This window comes from Lactuca virosa, chromosome 1 (genome assembly GCF_052849685.1).
Source record: "Lactuca virosa cultivar CGN04683 chromosome 1, Lactuca_virosa_CGN04683_v6, whole genome shotgun sequence".
NCBI classification, from domain to species: Eukaryota; Viridiplantae; Streptophyta; class Magnoliopsida; order Asterales; family Asteraceae; genus Lactuca; species Lactuca virosa.
The window spans coordinates 81,359,894-81,383,011 of NC_136426.1; the positions used below are offsets into that span (position 1 = coordinate 81,359,894).

The window sequence follows — 23,118 nt, forward strand, 5'->3', positions numbered from 1 at the left end:
ATGATCATGGGAAATAGGAGATCTTCTCCTATTACCAAGATTAGGAGTTATCATCTTGTGCTTAGTAGTGAAGTTAGTTTAGATTTGATAGATTGTTGCTATTCGTCAGAAATGACGCGAAACATTATTTCATTTCATGCATTGTTCAGAAAAGGTTTTCATTATTCATTTAATGATTTGATTGGTTCAATTTTGGTTTATAAAAATGGTGTTTTTATATTTGAAGCTTTACCTTGTAATGGTGTGTATGAAACTGTGACTTGTATTGATATCTTAGGCAATAGTGTATTTCACATTGATTCGTCTAATGGTTTAGATAGGGCATGCTTGTGGCATTGTCGTCTTGGGCACATTAACAAGAAACGCATCGCCCAACTCCAAAAGGATAGAGTCTTGGAATCATTTGACCTAAGGCCAAATGATGAATGTGAATCTTATCTTTTGGGCAAGATGACAAAATCACCTTTCACTGGATCTTGTGAAAGAGGTGAAGGTTTGTTGGACCTCATACACACAGATGTGTGTGGGCCCTTTAGATCCACCACAAGAGATGATAATCGGTTTTATGTAATATTTACAGATGATTATAGTATATATGGTTATATCTACTTGATCAATCATAAATCAGAAACCTTTGAAAAGTTCAAAGAGTTTAAACATGAATTCGAGAATCAATTAGGCAGGAAAATAAAGATGCTCTGATCTGATAAAGGAGGAGAGTACCTTAGTATCGAGTTCCACGACTACCTCAAGGAATGTGGAATAGTTTCACAATTGACTCCTCCTAGGACATCACAACTTAATGGTGTGGCTAAGAGGAACAATCGGACCTTGTTGGACATGGTTCGTTCCATGATGAGTCGAGCCACTCTTCCTATTTCCTTATGGGGGTATGCCTTAGAGACATCTGCCCATATCCTAAATCTTATACCAACTAAGAAGGTTTCCAAAATACCTCACGAGATGTAGACAGGGAAAGTTCCCTCGTTAGCACATATCAAAGTCTGGGGTTGTGAAGCTTTCATTAGACGAGAGACTCATACCAAGCAATAAGCCAGAAGTGAGAGATGTATTTTCATTGGCTACCTACAAAAGTCTTTTGGATACTTCTTCTATAGACCTAGTGAAAATGTGGTCTTTGTAGCACGAAGAAGAGTCTTTTGATAAAGAGAGCTTATATGCAAAGAGGAAAGTGGGAGCACAATTAATCTTGAAGAAATTCAAGAGCCAACCAATGAAGGAACCTTAGATGATACTAGCGGTCAACCAGAGGATGAGACTCCTGTTGAACCCATTGACAGTTCATTACCTATTAGACGTTCGAGTAGAGTTAGAACGCTACCATCGTTCTATGGTTTCCATATAATGTCAGATTATGATACGTTTATCAGTGATCAAACACTGGAAATTTGGATGAGCTAGCTAACTACAAGGAAGCAATGGAAGGCCCTGAGGCTGTAAAGTGGAAAAAGGCAATAGACACCAAGATCAAGTTCATGTATGATAACCAAGTTTGGAATTTGGTTGATTAAGAACCTGGTCGGAAGACAGTTGATTGCAAATGGATCTTCAAGAAGAAGACCGACATGGATGGTAATGTGCACACATTCAAGGCACGACTGGTTGTGAAGGGATTTACTCAAACCCCAGGGATTGACTATGCTGAGACCTTCTCACTAGTGGCCAAGATAAAATCTACTAGGATAGTTTTCGCCATAGCTGCCTTTCATGATTATGAAATTTGGCAGATGGACGTCCAAACTGCTTTCCTTAATGGGAAGTTGGATGAAAATGTTTACATGAGTCAGCCAGAGGGTTTTGTTTATGCAAAATTTCCCAATAGAGTGTGTAAGCTTGAGAAATCCATTTATGGATTGAAACAAGCATCTCGTAGTTGGAATCTTTGCTTGCATGAAAAAGTCAAAGAATTTGGTTTCTCTAGGGGTGAAGATGAGCCATGTGTGTATGTCAAAGCTAGTGGAGTATAGTAACTTTTCTAGTGGTGTATGTTGATGACATACTGCTCATGGGAAACGACATTCCAACCTTGCAAGAAGTGAAATCTTGGCTTCGAAAGTGTTTCGTTTTGAAGGATCTAGGAGAGGCTGTCTATAAACTCGGGATAAGAATTTTGAAAGATAGAAAGAACAGACTAATTGGACTTAGTCAAAGTACATACTTGGACAAGGTACTAAAACGGTTTAGTATGGAAAATTCCAAGAAAGGAGAGCTACGTATTCAGAGCAATGCCGAATTGATTAAGACTCAAAGCCCAAGTACGGATGAAGAGATAGTTGATATGAGTCGATTTCCTTATCCTTCAGTTGTAGGATCGATCATGTACGCTATGACATGTACTCGCCCTAATATGTCCTTTGCCTTAAGCATTGTCAGTCGCAATCAGTGAAATCCTGGCAGGGCTCATTGGATAGCAGTTAAGAACATTCTCAAGTATTTGCGAAGGAAAAAGGACGTGGTCCTTGTTTTTGTAGGCAGTGATACGTTAAGAGTGACAAGGTATAGTGACGCCAACTTTCAAATAGATAAAGACAACTTTCGTTCTCAATCGGGTTGGGTGTTTACATTAAATGGTGGAGCATTTACTTGGAAAAGTTCCAAGCAAGACACAGTGGCTGATTCTACTTATGAATCAGAGTACATAGCGGCAACTGAAGCATCTAAGGAAGCAAATTTGTTGAAGAAATTCATCGGAGATCTTGGAGTAGTCCCAACCATTTAGGAACCAATGGAACTTTTCTACGATAATGAAGGAGCGATTGCTTTGACCAAAGAACCGAGAGATCATAATAAATCAAGACATATTGACAGAAAGTACCATTATATCAGACATAGAGTTGAAGAAGGTCACCTCATAGTGAAGAGATTTTCGTCAGAAGATAATCCTGCAGATCCTCTCACAAAGGCTCTGAGTAGGATTAAGCATAATCAACATGCTAGGAGCATTAGATTGAGAGACGATATTAGTTTTAGTAGTTAGATGATTAGGTTGAAACTTGTAACAAAAATAAATGTAATTGATCATTGGTGATTAAATAATACAAATTATTGATAAATTTGCTTACCGCCTTTGTCAATTATTTATTCTTGTGTTTTATTTTGCATGTTTTACTTCCCGAACAATTTAATTATTCAAATTCCACAGTCACTCATACTTTGGGAAGTAAGTAGTGAATTAAGATTTCCATGAATTGGATTGTAGATTGTCTAAGAAGGTTAGACATAACAATTATATTGCTACAACATTCATGAGTACTTAGAAATGGAGATTTAAGTATTGGATAAACCAACGTTCGTAGAATTACTTCATGGATTATATCACGAGTAATTCAGAGACGATAATAACTTATATTCCTGAAACGGAGATATATGAGTTGTAATTTAAAAGTCGATTGTGCATTGGTGTTGCGTAAACGCATCAATAACTTGAGGTTATAAAATACAGTATCATGTATGATTTGGTGAGTAAAGGATGCAAGCATATAAGTCAAAGTTTATTCGTTCCTTTTGCCCTAACAAGAATCTTTGGGCCCCTCGGTGATTTGGTGTTGACTTATAGTGTTGGGCCCAGCCATGACTCAATTGATGTGTTCAATTTGAAGTCTTATGTCGTCATCACAAATCAGAAATCGGGAAATAAAACTTGGACAATGAGATTGATTCTAGTCCATGTCTCATGTCTGTATGATATCTAGTAGAACGGGGGAATATTGGATCACTTATCTTAGGACCAATGTCTGTTTATATCAGAGTTCGGCAGTTGTTATGGAAGCACTCTTTGGTGTCTAATTTAGAAGTTATACCAGTAATTGCAGTTATAGACTTATCCAAGTGGGAGAGTATTGGATTAGGTGTCTAAGCCAATAACTGAATTAGTATATACTTGAATTATTAGCAAAGTCCTTTTGGGTTGCCCTCAAACCTAGTAATTGAATAGGATGACTTTTAGAGAGAGAGAGAGAGAGAGAGAATGATTTATTGATTTATTATATGATTATAAATAGCAATAAATGAATTTATTTATATGTTATGAAAATAATATATTAATTAGAAATAGTAATATTTAATTAACAGTTAATCAGAAATTAATTAGAATTAATTTTGAGATTAATTGTATTAATTAAAAGTGCAAGGGTTAAAGTGTAATTGTTCAATAATTGAACAAGAGAGGTTCCGGAACCTTCCTTGGAAGGGGTGGACGATTTGAGGGTATTCGAGGGCATCTAGAATATTCCTTGTAGATAAATAGGAAGCTTGATAATTACCAATTTGAATTAATATTATTTTATTCATATTTGGGTTATTTAGGGTTTCCAAGTTACACTATAAAATGAACCCTTGGCCTTGGATTTTCGGCCACTCCTCCTTTACAAGAGATAGCTGAAAATTCCATGATCCCCTCTCCTCTCTCTTAAGTCTCCTTGTTGCTAGTGTTGGGTGTGAACCATCAAAGGCATAGGATTTATGGTGTTAGTTTCCAAGCAACTACAAGAAGGATTGTTTGATTGTTTAATGTAACAATCAAGAGGTATGTTTTCTTCTATGTTTTTTAAAATTACCTAGGGTTATAGGGTTCTTGTTGTTCAGTAGAATGTTACTTCAGTAGAGTTATGACTAGATCTATTAGGTTGCATGTACCCTTGAGTGTATAAGGATTTATCCTCGTTATTGCATGTAAAACCCATCAATTGAGTGAGGTTCCCATTATTCGGGATTTCGCCAATGTGTTTCCTGAGGATTTACCAGGAGTGCAACCCGAGAGGCAGATTGAGTTCCAGATTGATTTAGTTCTTGGTGCGGCCCCGATAGCCAAGACACCCTATTGTTTGGCACCACCGGAGATGCATGTGATGTCTACACAACTTCAGGAGATGCTAGACAAGGGGTTAATTAGACCGAGCAGTTCCCCATAGGGAGCACCGATCATGTTCATGAAAAAGAAAGACAACTCACACAGGATGTGCCTTGACTATCGGGAGTTAAATATGCTAACGGTGAAGAACTGTTACCCACTTCCGAGGATCGACGACTTCTTTGACCAACTTCAGGGTGCATCTTGGTTTTCCAAGATTGATTTGCGATTAGGTTACCATTATATGAGGGTTAGGTACGAGGATGTGCAGAAGACGACCTTTAGAACTCATTATGGTCATTACGAGTTCATGGTGATGCCATTCGGACTCACCAATGCACCAGCAACGTTCATGCATCTAATGAACCGGGTATGCAGACCGATGCTGGATCGGTCGGTGATCGTGTTTATTTATGATACTATGGTCTATTCCAAGACCAAGGAGCAGTACGATGATCATTTACGAGAGGTATTGGAGACCCTGAGGAGAGAGAGGTTGTATGCCAAATTCTCCAAATGCGAGTTTTGGTTGTGCGGGGTACAGTTCTTGGGGCACATCGTCAATCAGAGGGGTATATTGGTCGATCCGTCCAAGATCGAGGTTGTGATAAGGTGGGAGGTTCCGAGAACCCCATCTGAGATTCGAAGCTTTCTAGGTCGCACGGGATATTATCGGAGATTTATCCAGGATTTCTCCAAGATTGTTGTGCCATTGACCCGTTTGATGAAGAAGAATGTTACTTTTCGATGGGGGCCCGATCAGAAGTCAAATTTTGAGATGTTGACACAGAGATTATGTGAGGCCACGATTCTCTTGCGTTCTGGGGGAATGGATGATTTTGTGGTTTATTGTGATGCGTCTATCTCGGGTTTGGGAGCTGTCCTTATGCAAAGAGGACATGTGATTGCTTACGCTTTGAGGCAGCTGAAGCCTCATGAAGTGAATTACCCAAAGTATCATTTGGAATTGGGGGCTGTGGTATTTCCCCTCAAGATTTGGAGGCACTATCTGTACGGGGTTAGGTGTAGTATCTACACTGACCACAAGAGCTTGAGGTACCTGATGGATCATCCGAATTTGAATATGAGGCAGCGGAGATGGTTGGATGTGGTAAAGGATTATGATTGTGAGATCTTGTACCACCATGGGAAGGCCAATGTTATGGCCGATGCTCTGAGCCGTAAGGAAGTGAGTGCACCTATTGGGGATTTATGTCTGAGGATGGTTATCATTTCTCATCTGTTGGATATGATAAAGAAAACTCAGGTGGAAGGATTGAAAAGGGAAAATTGGAAGGCAGAGCAGATCACGGGGCAGATTCCTTTATTTGTTAGAGATGGTTGGGGCTTATTGAATCGGTGTGGTAGAGTTTGGCTTCCAACTACTGGTGAGGTAAGGCAGACAGTGCTACGCGTGGCTCATAAGTCGAAGTTTTCGATCCACCTAGGGGCCATGAAGATGTATAGGGATCTGAAGTTGAGCTATTGGTGGCCCTGTATGAAAAAGGAGATAGCATGGTTTGTAGAGCAGTGCCTGACTTGCCGGAAAGTCAAGGCCGAACATCAGAGACCCCATGGCAAGATGCAGCTGTTACCCATTCCCATGTGGAAATAGGAAGAGATCACCATGGATTTTTAACACAAACTTGTCAAGGACGGCGCATGGAGTTGATTCTATTTGGGTCATTGTTGATAGATTGACCAAGAATGCTCACTTCATACCGATTACCGAGAGTATATCTACTGAGAAACTGGCTGATATTTATATCCGGGAGGTGGTGGTTTGGCACGGGGTGCCAGTTTCGGTGGTTTTAGACCGAGATGTTCGTCTCACCTCCAGGTTTTAGAGGAAGTTTCATGAGGATTTGGGTACTCAACTGCTTTTCAGTACAACATACCACCCCCAGACCGATGGAAAAAGTGAGAGGACGATTCAGACGGTCGAAGATATGCTCCGTGCATGTGTGTTAGATTTTGGCGGGAGTTGGGATACTTACCTTCCACTGGCCTAGATCTCCTACAACAATAGTTATCATGTCAGTATTGATCACCCAGCTTTCGAGATGTTGTATGGGAGGAGATGTAGGACCCCGGTTTGTTGGGGTGAGGTCGTACATCGGGTCAAGGGGAGTACTGAAGTGGTGCTCAAGACCACTGAGTTGATACAACAAGTGCGTGACAGGTTGCGAGTCGTGCAAAGCCGACAGACTAACTATGCAGACCGTTGTCGTTCGGACCTCGAGTTTCAGGTGGGGGACTTGGTGCTTCTGAAGGTGTCACATTGGAAATGTGTCATCTGGTTTGGGAAGTGGGAAAAGTTAGGCCCCCGGTTTATTGTTCCTTCAGGATTATCGCCCGGGTGGGCAAGGTTGCATACTGGCTGGATTTGCCTGATGATCTCAACCAGATCCACAACACTTTCCATGTCTCTCAATTGAGGAAGTGTTTAGCCAATGATTCTGAGGTGATTCCTTTGGATGATATTCAGGTCGATGAGCATCTGAACTATGTGGAGAAATCGATTGTAATTCTCGACAGAAAGAGCAAAGCTCTGCGCAACAAAGTGGTGAACTTGGTGAAGGTGCAATGGCAGCACCGGAAAGGCTCTTTGTGGACTTGGGAGTCTAAGGATGAGATGATGGTACACTACCTAGACTTGTTTGTTGCCGCGGACTTCGAAGATGAAGTCTGATCCATGTAGGGGATAGTTGTAACATCCATATAACAGGTAATTTCCATTTTTGACCCAATGTGTAATATTGTTGCAAGTTTGGTCCTTACGACATCCATACTTGGGGCGTACGCATGGCGTAGATCATTTAAAACTTATAAATGTGTAAACTTTTCTCCTTTTAAACTGTTACACATCTTTGCCTTAAATATTTTCTAGGTTTTAATGTTTTATAATTAGATTTGACTTTACTAGAATTTATCACTGTACTATTGTGCGCATATGCAAAATTACCGTAAGATTGCTCGGAGGTGCAACCACTAGTTCGTCAACTAGTTCTTATTTTCCCTTTCCTAATTATAAAACTCATAAATGTGTAAACTTTTCTCCTTTTATACCGTCATGTATCTTTAATTGATCCTACATTTCTCAAAGTTTTTAGTCTTAATTTTGCATGGTTCTTTAACTTCATACTTTTATAAACAAAAGGTTAAAATAATAATAATAATAACATGTATATGTATTTAATTTTTTTGTCCAAGAGTGTTGGTCAAATTTTGATTTCGAAAAGACCCAATTAGTCCAAACTCAATCTTTAAAAACCGCAAAAGTCCGCAACATCCATTTTGATGAACAATGTGAAAATATTTAATAGTAATTTTCTTTTTTAAATCTTTGATATGTCCTGACTTTGAAATAAGTTAAACTTGCATATTTGATTCTCTTTTGAAGTTTTTGTTTCAGTCTCCCTCGTTTTAGTGCTTGTGCTCCACCCTCTTTACACGGCTCGCTTATCAGCTATTTTTTGTTAAAAAAAAATTATTTTTTATCATCTAACTAGTGTGTCGGTAAGTTTGTCAAACATAGTCTTCATCTAAAATAATTGTAAATAAAAGTTTAAACTTTGTAATATATATATATATATATATATATATATATATATATATATATATATATATATATATATATATATATATATATATATATATATATATATGACTAGGTTAATGTGTTTCTTACATTTATTGTATGCTACAATGCAACAATAGAAATTTAATAAAATTTAATAATTATTTAATTAAATAAAGATAGATATTAAATGATTTTCATAATTGTATGTATATTAAATGATATTCATAATTATAATTCTTATTTTATGGAAACTAATTAAATTCGTCATTAATGTCAACAATAATATTCTTTCAGAATGAATTCGCATCTAGATTTTTTTTGTATGGATTCGTGTTTTGTTTCAGTACACACTCACTTAAAATACAATAAAGTTGAATAGAATATGAAGAACGAGACTGTATTCTACTAGAATACACTCTCATTCTGCTAGAATACAATCTCATTCTTCTAGATACGAATTCATTCCGAAAGAATATTATTGCTGACATTAATAATGAATTTAATTAGTTTCCATAAAAAAAAAATTATAATTATGGATATCATTTAATATACATATAATTATGAAAATCATTTAATATATCTATCTTTTTTTGATTAAATAATAATTTAATTTTTACTAAATTTTTATTGGTGCATTCTAATACACAATATTCTTTCTCTCTCTGTATATATATATATATATATATATATATATATATATATATATATATATATATAAGCATGTTCAAATGAGAACATTTGTTAATTTGAGAACAAATGAGAATAATTTTAGACCACTCATCTTCAACTTAAAAATTTCCAGTTTTATTAAAACAAATATATTATCAATCAAATAAAAAAACGTAATATCCCATTACCACATACCCTACCCACTCTATTATCATCCTCCTTAGTCTCACAACCCCCTAGGAAGCTGCACTATCAAGGTCGTCGGAGCACAACCAGAGTACCGTCACAGCGCTGCCGGAAAACGAACAAAACGACTGACACACCGTCGGAACTCTGAATCTTTACTTGCCTCAGATCTTCTAGTAACATCCTCCATTTACCTCTGTTCGTTCGCTCGTCGGAAACCACCTCTGTTTGTCTCTCCTTTTCCTAAACCACCTCCATCCGCCACTCCTCTTACTGAGCCGCCACCCTGAACTACCTCCTTGAGTCAATCGAAAAGCATCTCGTAAGAAAACTACCTTGTCGGAAACTACCTCATTCTCCTCTCCTCTCCAATCTCATTTCAGATATGGATCAATAGTAGAAGGCCACCAGATCTGGTTCCCGATCTGGTTTCACCGGTCACTGTTTTCGCGACATTAGAGGTTTCCCGAGGTGCTTTCATCGGCCAACGTCGAACTACATCTCAGACCAACAAGCCAATGATCTCTTCGCCGGTGCTCTCAATCTCTCTACTGTCTATGCCAAAACTCTCTATTGTGTATGCCGGAACTGCAATCACAACTGTATGCCATTCTTTAGGGTAACCCTCTCTATTTGTCTCTATTTTTCTCACTTTCTGCATAGAAATATTGTATCAAAAAGAATATATTTTTTTTTGTTTTTTAACGACGAAGAAGAAATGGATTTACTTGTAGGATATTTTGAAAAACAACTTTAATAAGCGTATGCGCCACACTTTCATTTGCCATCAATTAAAAGCTATATATAATTATAATATTATAATATATAATTAAATAAGAGTATGCAGAATAAAGGCACATCCTTATTGATTGTTATTATCTTGGTATCTGCTATATATATTTTAATATCTATAAGGCACCATCATTTTTCCTACAAGACATAATAAGTTTAGATTATATAAAGTTTGTAAAGTAAGTTGTTTTCAAAATATCTAAAGTACAGTTAAAAATATTGTTTATTTAATTAATAAAAATTATTGATTATTTATATATAAATAACACATTAAATCATATGTAAATAATATAATTTGTAATATATAAATAATGCGTGAATATTATGAAAATTTTATATACTATTTCGTTAAGTAAAGAATAAGCTATACTAAAAATATGATAAACATTTTTATGTAAATGTGAATGTAACATGTATTAATAACTAGTAAAAATATAATACATTCTTGAATCGGAAACATGAAAATAAATCTTGTCCACATAAATCATATGTGATTAAAATACATATAATCACATATAAATAAATATAAAGTATCAACTACTAAATCGAGAGCGCGAAAACAAATAATGTCCATATAAATCATATATGATTAAATACATGTGAAGAAATTACAGGAACATGTCCACATAAATCATATGTAATTAAATACATATAATCACCTTTGATTAAATATATGTGATTAAATACATATAATCACATATGATTTATGAGGACAATATTCATTTTTATTTTCTCGATTCAATAGTTATTTTTCATTATTTAATCACATATGATTAGATTATATGTATTTAATCATATATGATTTTTATGAACAATATACGTTTTGCATTTTTGATTCAATATTTGTTCTCGTGTATTTAATCACATGTGATTATATGTATCAAATCACATATGATTTATGTGTGCAAAAGTTGTTTTTGCGTTCTTGATTCAAAAGTTGTTCTTTGTCCAAATTAATCATATGTGATTTGATACATATAATCACACGTGATTAAATACATGAGAAAATTATTGAATCGAAAAATCAAAAAGGAATTTTGTTTATATAAATAATATGTGATTAGATACATTATATATATAATCACATGTGATTATATACATTTAATCACATAAGATTTATTTGAGTAAATACATAAAATTACATATGATTTATGTGATTATATGTATTTAAATACACAAGAACAACTATTAAATCACATATGATTTATATGGAAAATATTCATTATCGCGTTCTCGATTTAGTGATTGAATTATAAATGAATTACATGTGAATCATATATGAATTACATGTGATTCACATGTAAATCACAAGTGAGTTACATATGAATTACATGTGATTCACATGTAAATCACAAACAAATCGCATATTAGTTACATGTGATTCACATGTAAATGACATGTGATTCACATGTAAATCACATGTGATTCACATTTAAATCACAAGTGAATCATATATGAATTACATTGATTCACATGTAAATCCCAAGTGAATTACATATGAATTACATGTGATTCACATGTAAATCACAAACGAATCGCATATGAATTACATGTGATTTACATGTAAGTTATATGTGATCCGCATGTAAATCAGATGTGATTCACATTTAAATCACAAGTGAATCATATATAAATTACATGTGATTCACAAGCAAATCACAATTGAATTACATTTGAATTACACGTGATTCACATGCAGATCACAAACGAATTGCATATGAATTACATGTGATTCACATGTAAATCACATGTGATTCATATTTAAATCACAAGTGAATCATATATGAATTACATGTGAATCACATGTAAATCACAAGTGAATTACATGTGAATTACATGTTTCACATGTAAACCACAAGTGAATCACATATGAATTGCATCATTATGCACACATACATTTTATGTGAGTGTTCTTCGTTATTTTTTATTAATTTTTTTTGTGAATTTCATATATGAATCTTAAAAGATACAATTACATGTGAATCTTATATGATATATACATATTTATTTTTGTGAGTGTTCTTGTGTTATCTAAACAAGATTCATCCTCGCGTTTTCGTTTCAATAATTGTTCTTTATCCATTTTAATCATATGTGATTAAATACACATGAAAAAGTATTGAGTTGAAAACACGAAAGCGAATCTTTTCCACATAAATCATATGTGATTTAATATATATATATATATAATCATATATGATTAATTAAACGAGAACATTATTGAACCGAAAATGTGAAAACAAATCTTATACACATAAACCATATGATTAACTACCTATAATCACATATGATTAAATACTTGAGAACGTTATTAAATTGAGAACACGAAAATAAATTGTTTCCACATAAATCATATGTGATTAAATACATATGAGTACATGTGATTATAACCACGAGAACAACAATTGAATCTAGAAAATAAAATTGAATCTTATTTATTTAAATCATATGTGATTGGATACATATAATCACATGTGATTATATATATCTAACCACATATGATTTATCTGGACAAGATTCATTTTCGCGTTCTCAATTCAATAATTATTCTTTGTCCATTTTAATCATATGTGGTTAAATACTTTTAATCACATGTGATTAACTACATTTAATAACATGTGATTATATGTATCTAATCACATATGATTTTATTTAGAAAAAAGAATCTTGTATATACAAATCATATTTGATTAGATACATATAATCACATGTGATTATGTACACTCAAACAACAATTAAATCAAGGACGCGAAAACAAATCTAATCCAAATAAATCATATGTGATTAAATATATATAATCATATGTGATAAAAGACATAAGACCAATTACTGAATCGAAACCATGAAAATAAATATTATCCACATGTTTGATTAAATATATATAATCATATGTGATTATATAAAGCCAATCACATATGATTTTTGTGGAGAAGATTCACCGTCACGTTCTCGATTCAATAATTGTTCTTTGTTAAATTTAATCATATGTGATTAAAAAAATCTAATCACATGTGATTATATGTATCTAATCGCATATGATTTAATTGTATATAATTAAACCACAAAAATAAATATTATCCACATGCTTGATTAAATATATAATCATATGTGATTATATAAATCTAATCACATATAATTTTTGTTGAGAAGATTCACTGTCACGTTCTCGATTCAATAATTGTTCTTTGTTAAATTAATCATACGCGATTAAAAAAATATAATTACATGTGATTATATGTATCTAATCGCATATGATTTAATTGCATGTAATTATGCGTATTTAATCATATGTGATTTATTTGGAAAATATTTGTTTTAACGAATCTTGTTTATACAAATCATAGGTGATTATATATATAATCATACGTGATTATATGTATCTAATCACATGTGATTTATGTGATTAAATACATATAAAAGAGTACATATAATCACACATGATTTATGTCATTATATGTTTTTAGTAACATACAATGTTAATGGTTGTAGGTAGTGGGTGGTGGTCATGTGGTAGCGATAGGTGGTGAAGGTAGGAGTGTAGTGGTGGTGGTGGGTCATGGGTGATGAGGGTCGTGGCTGATAGTTGGTTTGAGGTGGTTATAAGCGGTGATAGGTATATGTGGTGGGTGGTAGTGGTAAAAAGTAGGGGTGACAGGTGGGGTGGTGGGTGGTGGTTATGGTCGGATGTGGTGGTGTTGATAAATGGATGATAGGGGGTGGTGATGATTGGTGGTGGTGGTGGTGGCGTGTGGTGATGCTTGGTGGTGACGGTGGTGGTAGGTGATGGGTGATGATTATGATAGGTGGGGATGATGTTGGTGGGTGGTGGTGGTGGGTATTAGTTGGTGGTAAATATGGTGGTAATGGTAATGGGTGGTGAGTGGGGTGATGGTAACGGATGATTGTGATGGGTGGTGGTAGTCGTGGGTGGTGTTAGTAGGGGTGACGAGTGGTGGTGGTGGTAGGTGGGGGTGATGGGTTGTGAAAACGAGTGGTGGTGGTGGTTGGTGGTGATGGGTGGTGGAGGTGAGTGGTGGGGGTGGTGATGGTGGGTGGTAGGTGGGGTGCTGGTAACGGGTGGCGGAGGCGAGTAGTGGTGGTGGGTTGGTGGGTGGCGGTGGTTGGTGGTAAGGGTGGTGGTGACAGGTGGTGGGTGGTGGTGGTGGTGATGGATAGGTAGTTTTGGTGGGTGATGGATGAGGTGGTGGTAGTGTGGGGTGGAGGTTGGTGGTTGGTGGCGAGTGGTAGTGATGGTGATAGTAGGGTGGCGGTGGTGGGTCGTGGGTGGTGTTGATGGGTGGCTGTTGTGGGTGATGGTAGTAGGTTGTAGGTTGTGGTGATGGGTGGTTGGTAGAGGTGGTGTGGTGGTGATTGTGGGTGGTGGAGGTCGGTGGTGGTAGATGGTTGTAGATTGTGGTGATGGGTGGCTGGTAGTGGTGATTGGTGGTGGGTGGGTGGGTGGTGGTGAGTGGTGGGTGGTGGCGGTTGGTGGGTTATAGGTGGTCGTGGATGGTAGGTAGTGGTGGTGGGTGGTGTTGGTTGGGTGGTGTTGGTTAGTGGATTTTTTAATTGGTTGTAACTATTTTTTTATTTATATGAATATTATTTTATAATTTTAATTACAAAAATTAGGTGGTTCAAATTTGTTCTCAAATGTTCTTGCAATAATAAAAATATTCTCGATTGAACGCTCCCCTATATATATATATATATATATATATATATATATATATATATATATATATATATATATATATATATATATATATATATATGGGAAAAGTGAATATACCTTTAAGGGTATATAAGCTTATGTACTCAAACCCACCATAATACGTCATTTTGTTTGATATATTCATTATAATGTTCTTAAACTTCAACCCCTAACTTGATTTACTTTCAAAATTTTCGAAATTTCACTATTATCTTCCTCTTACATCACAACTTTATGGCAAAAATCTATTAGGCTATATATATTATAGTTAAAAATGAAAATTATGTAAGAGGAAGATAAATGTAAAATTTATAAAAATCTTGGAATTAAATTAAGTTAAAAGTTGAATTAGAAGAATATTGGACAATGACAATGTGTATATGTGATACAAAACGATGTAATATGGTGAGTTTGAGTACATAAGCTTATATACCCTTAAGGGTATATTCAATTTTCCCATATATATATATATATATATATATATATATATATATATATATATATATATATATATATATATATATATATATATATATATCCCCTAATCTAATAAATAAGTACTAAATTGCCACGTGACAATCACTAAGAACCCTCCCATCTAATTTTCCCGCTCAAACAACCAATGTGAATTTCCGAGTTTACCCTTGAGATCGAAAGTATCCTTCTGGCATCTTAGCTTCCTTTTTTCCTGATCATTCCACTTTGATTTCGTCTTCTCTTTCTATTCAAATTCAAAACTCAAATAAAAAAAATACTGAAATCATTCTTCAATCATCCCTTATCACGCCTTTGATGGGTTTTGAGCATTCTAACACTCCTAAGTGTACATGCAACCCTAAATACCTTGGATCTATGTTTTCTCTATTATACATGCAAATATGATTATCCAAGGTATTATCCTAACTAGCATACCAAAACATTGATACTATGATACTAAAATAGATAGAATACATACCTTGTTGTTGTTGCTTGACTCCATGAAGCTTGAGAGCCTAGTGCCCCAAGTGTGACACCTCAAATGGTTCACACAACATCATGAACTCTTGGAATAACCATGAGAAGAAGACATACATGTTCAAATCGGCTAGCCCTCAAAATATGTATCACTAGTGCCAATTTCTTGAACTAAAGGGGTTCTTATATAGTGTGGCTATTAGGGTTACACCATGTAACTCATGACTTTACCCATTCCTTATGCTCCATGGGTTTTAACCTCCATGGAGTATCCATGGATCACCACATGGGTTAAACCCAACATAAAGGAATCTTGGATCATAAGCCCACATATATAAGAATGAATGATTTACACAATCAATCCTCATATATTTAATTAGTCTCTTTTTGATCACTAAATTAAGTCCAAATTAATTCTTGATCAATACTAATTAAATAACATGATTTCATATTAATATATTAGAACTTATAATATATTAATATGTCACAAAATGTCTTTTCCTCATAAACGGTCTATCCAAATGTTCCGATGCCATGCAACCCAAATGGACCATGCCGAGTCGGGTCAAGTACATACCAATTATAGTTATGGACTTAGACACTAATCCAACAGTCTCTCACTTGGATAAGTCTAAAACTATTATTGCGTATGACTTCAGGAACCAACTGGCAATCGTAGCTCTCAAAAGCCGCTGTCGAACTCTGACCTTGTAGATGAACTCTGACCTTTGTCAATGACTTGTCCATTAGATAAGGGATCATATATTCCTCCATTCTAGATATCATATGGACTGAGACATGGATTATAATCATTCTCTCTGTCCATTTGTTGTTTCCCGATTTCCGATTTATGACGACTGACTAATTGAACAAATCAAATCAGTCCTGGCTCGGCCGAGCACTTCCATTTGTCATCATCAAATCATCGAGGGGCCCACAGATATCGCTTTTATCCCGAAGGTAAAAGGAATGGATAAACTTCGACTCATATGGCTTGTTCTACTACTTGTTGAATCATACACAAAGGCACGTTTTATAACACCGAGTTACCAAATGCGTTTTCGTGCAATCAATGTACAACCAACTCATAGTAACAACTCATATCTCTAGGTTTGAAGAATATAAGATATTATCGTCTCATGATCACTCGTGATAAAATCCATGAAGTGATTCCAATAAGCGCGGGTTGAATCCAATACTCAGAACTTATGAGCACTCATGAGTGTTGTAGCCCCTTGTCCAACATCTTAGACCTCTACAAGCCAACCCATGATAGTCTTGATTCATATCTACTTCCAACATATGACCGACTGTGGATAGTTTGAATAACTTAGTCAATCAGGAAGAACGACCTAGTTATTCTGGAAGTCAAAACATGCAAAATGAAACACAATAATAATAGAATCTAATATGGTATCAAAACCTATGAACATAAATAAAACACCTTTTATTTATCACCATATGATTACACATTATTCATTGTATACTGTTTCAGCTATCAACTTTATTCTTGAATTTAAAACAATAGTTGTCCCATGCTCCAAGCATGTACACTATGTTTTCTAAACACTAGTCATGCCATACACCAAGTATGCATACTATGTTTGTCTATGATCTTCACTTTGTGAATTAGATCAATTGAACATAACTCCAATGATCCTCTTTCACAGTCCCAAATCCTTACTGCAAATGCAAGAATTCCAAATTCATGCCATTTACTGAAATCTGTTAGATTCTAAACTTATATGCATTGATCCTCCTGTAATGATTATGCACAGAGTCAGAAAGACTTGACAACAACCATTACAGAGCATTCCAAGGAGATCAACTCCTTGGAAACATCCTTCTTGCATTAAGTTTCCTAATCTTACACAGATTGAATAATTACCAACTTTGAAACATTTCCATATTCCATTTTGACTATCACTTCTGAACAAGAGTTGCCTCCTTACAGATTATGTCAATATGGTCCTTCCAGAATTAACACTATACTTCCAACTGTCCTTGAGCAACCAATCTTTGGTAAACCTTAGATTGTCCTCGACAATTGCTTAATCCTTTTAGTCATATCCAGTTCTAGACCTTTTCCTTTCTTAATGCCCCAGGCATTTGGAAAATTTTAGAAAGGATAAATATAGCACATGTAATCGATCCTATATCCGAAGCATATGGGACACGAGTCATGATGTCTCACATAAAGACTAAACCAGTCTTTTGCTATAACATTTCCATTTCTATTTGCCAAGTTCTCATAATTCAGATTATGAAAAGGGATGCCGTAATCATAATCGAATTTTAGAACGCAAATAATGGACCCATATATAGAATTTCCTTATGTTGAGTCATTCCAACATGAAATTCATATATATATCCTTGACTAAATACGACTTAAAACCTCAATCTAAGCTTTTAGAATTGAAATGAAGTATAATTTCTTCTCCCTTAATTATAGCAAAACAACTTTTTCAACCCCTGCAGCCTCACGAATTGAAACTTTTGTTTTCTATAATTAACATTGCTAACTTGCAATCTTTATCATAATTATCATGCTCCCACTAACATGATGATTATTAGCATAACACTCATGCTCCCACTGGCTTTGACATGTAATCAGAAATCAGCTGGACTTCTAGAAATCAATACTTTATTGACTTTCTTACCAAAGTTCAGATTTCTGATACTAGATTGCTTTGATAAAACTTTATCAATATCATACACCTTATCTTAGATAGCTCACAGGTGTGTCTAAACAATTTTAAGAACTATGAAAAGGGATGCCGTAATCATAGTCTCGATTGTTTAGACCTTTACCACTTCTTACAAGTCCATGTTAGTGTGCTGGTTAACCACACATGCTCCACTAACGACTTTGAGAATGCAAATATCACAATTGCTATCTAGCTAAAATCTACTTAGTGAAAGTGTTTCCTCACCATCATTTTCATGAATCGGAGAGAAACCTTATGACACTTAGATTTTATGGTGTATGAGTTCCTATCCATATGAATTTTGTCAAAACCATAATCACAAGACAAGGTTACTGACAAATCCACACTTATATGGATTAAACTTGTGCAATCTTAAATTCTTGCCATTTGGCAGCTCAAGGGCCTGCCATTGCTTCCAAGTAGCTGTGCAACCAATTGAGAACTCTCAGAACTCCTATGCAAAGCCAACTTGAATAGGCACAGACATGTCGACACGATAGGTTATAAACCTCAAGTCGTGTGCTAGTGAAGAACTTCAGGTTTTATTCTTGATTAGTTCTTGAGACTTTCAAGACCTTTAAGACTCCCACTGTCCTCTTGACATATAAGACTTTCTTGTCAGATTCAAGAGATAGTGTGGATTCTAATCAAGACAAACACTTCACACAATTGGCCTTAGTTGGTCTTTGTTTTATCCAAAACATCACAACTTACCAATTTCAAATGTACAAGAGTAGAAAACTTTTACTCTTACATTTGACAAGTGTTTTAAACCTTCTTTAAGACATGTCACTCAAGTTACAATCTTAGAGTATAACTCTAAGAATTGTTTTTGGAACGAAGTATAAATCATCTTCTTGATTTAACCACTTCAACAATTCATAGCTCCTCTTCTTAGCTACCAGAATGCACTTAGAGGATGAATTGTGATAAGGTCTCTTAATCATTAAGATGATTATATAACATGATACTAAAGTACTCTCCCATCTTTTTAGATTTGAGAAACTTTTATCTTTCTGCCTAAGTTGATTCTTCTTATTCGCTCTGCCATACATTGAAACCTTTTCTAATGTCTCAGAATTACACTTAAGCTTGTAAGTATAACCATATTTACTGAATTTTAGTAAATAATGATGAATAGTCTTAACGATTATTTGTGGTGGGCTTGATCAGTGCACAAGAATGTGTACTCGATCCTTTACTTGACTCACACATCCATGTGAACAAGTAGTTAGTCTTAATTTTTCCAATGCTTGAAATTTCTTATTCATCATGCTATACAACTTGCATGATTCCAAGTTTCTATCCAACTGAAACATAGGTGATGAGAATCTTTCCTTATTTGGTAAATTTAGACACTACCACAAATGAAAGAATCAAATTCATATTTCCACTCTTGCTCTTAATGGAATCTTATAAGCAACAAAAGTTTTCGCAAATGCCATTGTAAGGATATTTTAAAATAAATAAAATCAAATTTTTTTTCTTTTATTTTAAAACTTTGCGGAAAAACTATCCTTACAATGCAAAAGCACATGAAAACTTTGTTGTTATTTATTCCTAAACAATATATCATAACTCTTAAGAAGTAGCTCAAGAATCCGATCTTCAAACTATGCGATAGAAATCCATCTATGCCATCAGATTCAGCATATTCTTTCTTTAAGTTTCTTCACTTTTTCTTTGATTCTTAAAACATCAACATGTGACCCAGTCACATCATGTATCAAGAATCTCAGAATAGAAACTTAGCAGAGTTAGATAGTGGACTTTACCCGAAGTAGAGTCAAACTTATTGACTTTAATATCCTTAGGTAAATTTGGCAGCTTCGCAACCAATGCCCCTTTCTTTGGCAATAGACCCTTGATAATGGGACTATCTCAGACTTAGCCGTTCTCTTTACCATTTGGTCAACCGAGTTGACTATGGCCGATCCCTTTCCATTGGGAAGAGAGAGCTTTACTGGATATCCAATGTCATCATTGTCAATGTCCATAAAGTTTTAGGAAGTTGATCTTAGCAAATAGATAAGATCATTAAGGGTCTTGTCATAGTCTGTTTCATAGGAGTCCCAAAGGAACTCACTATGTGACTTAGAAAATAGTTGAGTCACCAACTTTCTCAAGACTTTGACACCCAACTCTCCCGGCTTGTCAATATCTGACTACATCTCCAAGATGTGATCACATATAGACCTTTGCTTGAGTGACCTTAAACTTTTCAGGAACTTGTGGGTTAGGGAGAATAATTGGAGGAGGTGAAAGAAGTATGATTTCCATGGGACATCATCTTCATTTAGGAAAGCTTGTTTCAAGAGATTTGGGAAGATCATCTTTTGGGAGATATTCAAGAGAGTTGATTTAAAGTCCTTAATATAACACCCAATATGAAATATTAAGGCTAGGACCCAACAACCTATTTATAACTGGAAGAGGGATGCCGTAATCCAAGTTATAAAATAGTTGAAGGTAGGTAAATGACGATTTACCAATTTCCACCATGAAAAACGAAATATAATTAAGTTTTAATTGGATTTGAAACTCCTAGATCTTTTGAGATACATTGAACTTTCAATGGCATGTTTGAATCTCGATTGTGCCCTCTCAAGTTTGTGACTGGGATGCCGAGGATCACAAACAAGGTGTGAATAACCATGCAAATTGACTTGGTACCCTTAACTTTATCACCTAATCGATGTGCCGGTTAACCACACACGCTCCACCGATCTATAATAGAGTCAAGTTACCCTTTGCCACTCTTACTAGTCCTTATTAGTGTGCCGATTAACCACACACGCTCCACTAATGACTTGGTAAGGTACAAAGTGTAATTTCATGGGTTAACACCTTTTCACATTTTCCTAAGTAACTAAGATTGGGAATGTACAAGTGAGAATTATAGTCCTTTCCTACCCGTTCGGCTAACGACCCTCCACCAGTCAAGGAAGCGGTGGGTGAGAGTGGACACCCATTAAACTGCCATTTTATAGGCAGTAACCTTATACCCCCCTTATAGACCGGCTTCGTGAATGAGGCCTACTAACGGTAAGACTGACTTTACTCTTATACATATATATAAATATTATTAACTTATAATATTATAAAGTATAAGGGTTTGAATTTTAACTTTTAAAATTCTAAGGGCTAACTTGGAATTAAAGTATTCATAAGAGAAAACTTTTCAAATTCCAAAACTTGAGGGCAAGTTTTGAAATTATTCAAAACTAATTAATTCCATAACTTATGTGTTTAAAGTAGTTTTAATTAAAAAAAAACTCTTCAAGTTCCATAACTTGAGGACAAGTTATGGAAGACTTTATACTAATAAAAGAATGTAACTTTTCTTTATTTTTGTAATTTATGGAATTAATTAAGGTTACACATTTTATTACTTAATGAAGTGACTCTTGAACCTCCATAACTTGAGGACAAGACTCTTCATTTTTGTAACCATTACCAACTTTTATGAGTTTTATGAAACTTAAATGTGACTTTTCATATAACTTGAGGACAAGTTACAAAAACACATTTTAGAATCAACTCTTAGATTAAAATGGATTGAAAACACATAATCAATTAACTTTTCTATTAATCTAAGCAACTCATAAGAACAAGATAATTTAATAAAACTTTTTCATGTAATTAGCCTAATCACTAAACTAATACAAAACATGAATCTATTGACAATTATCTTTGAAATTGGATTAGTATGAACATTACCACATCAAAAACAGGATTATAGGTTCAAAAACAGCTTATGGTAATGTTCCTAGTCCATTTCTAGCCAAAAAACTCGAAGATATGCTGTCAGGTGCTCCTACTCGTCGAGTGTATCAACCTACTCGCCGAGTAGGATGATTTTCTTCATGGACTCGGCGAGTTCATCAGTGGACTCGGCGAGTCCAGTGCCCAGAATGCCCGAAATTCGACTTTTTCAGCATTTTTCAGCAATTTGCATCAAGTATAATTGAAAACAAGCCTAGTCTCTGATACCACTGATGGGTTTTGAGCATTCTAACACTCCTAAGTGTACATGCAACCCTAAATACCTTGGATCTATGTTTTCTCTATTATACATGCAAATATGATTATCCAAGGTATTATCCTAACTAGCATACCAAAACATTGATACTAGGATACTAAAATAGATAGAATACATACCTTGTTGTTGTTGCTTGACTCCATGAAGCTTGAGATTCTAGTGCCCCAAGTGTGACACCTCAAATGTTTCACACAACATCATGAACTCTTGGAATAACCATGAGAAGAAGACATACATGTTCAAATCGGCTAGCCCTCAAAATATGTATCACTAGTGCCAATTTCTTGAACTAAAGGGGTTCTTATATAGTGTGGCTATTAGGGTTACACCATGTAACTCATGACTTTACCCATTCCTTATGCTCCATGGGTTTTAACCTCCATGGAGTATCCATGGATCACCACATGGGTTAAACCCAACATAAAGGAATCTTGGATCATAAGCCCACATATATAAGAATGAATGATTTACACAATCAATCCCCATATATTTAATTAGTCTCTTTTTGATCACTAAATTAAGTCCAAATTAATTCTTGATCAATACTAATTAAATAACATGATTTCATATTAATATATTAGAACTTATAATATATTAATA

The 23,118-nt window shown here is 35.0% G+C and overlaps 1 protein-coding gene across 1 annotated transcript; it reads left to right on the forward strand.

Annotated features, from left to right (window-relative positions):
- Positions 1 to 5,594: 5,594 nt before the first annotated feature.
- Positions 5,595 to 7,562, forward strand: LOC145115908 (uncharacterized). Its single transcript, XM_079052268.1, has 5 exons — positions 5,595 to 5,849; positions 6,138 to 6,263; positions 6,378 to 6,388; positions 6,486 to 6,710; positions 7,217 to 7,562. Exons 1-5 carry the CDS (start codon positions 5,595 to 5,597, stop codon positions 7,560 to 7,562), a joined length of 963 nt encoding a protein of 320 aa, XP_078908394.1.
- The last annotated feature ends 15,556 nt before the right edge of the window (positions 7,563 to 23,118 follow it).

What these genes read in the sequence shown, in the direction of transcription:
- LOC145115908 (XM_079052268.1), top strand. Translation starts at nt 5,595, where the DNA reads ATGAAGAAGAATGTTACTTTTCGATGGGGGCCCGATCAGAAGTCAAAT. An exon ending in ATTTGGAATTGGGGGCTGTG is followed by an intron (nt 5,850 to 6,137) that starts GTATTTCCCCTC and finishes AAGAAAACTCAG; the next exon opens with GTGGAAGGATTGAAAAGGGA. An exon ending in GATGTTCGTCTCACCTCCAG is followed by an intron (nt 6,711 to 7,216) that starts GTTTTAGAGGAA and finishes TTGTTCCTTCAG; the next exon opens with GATTATCGCCCGGGTGGGCA.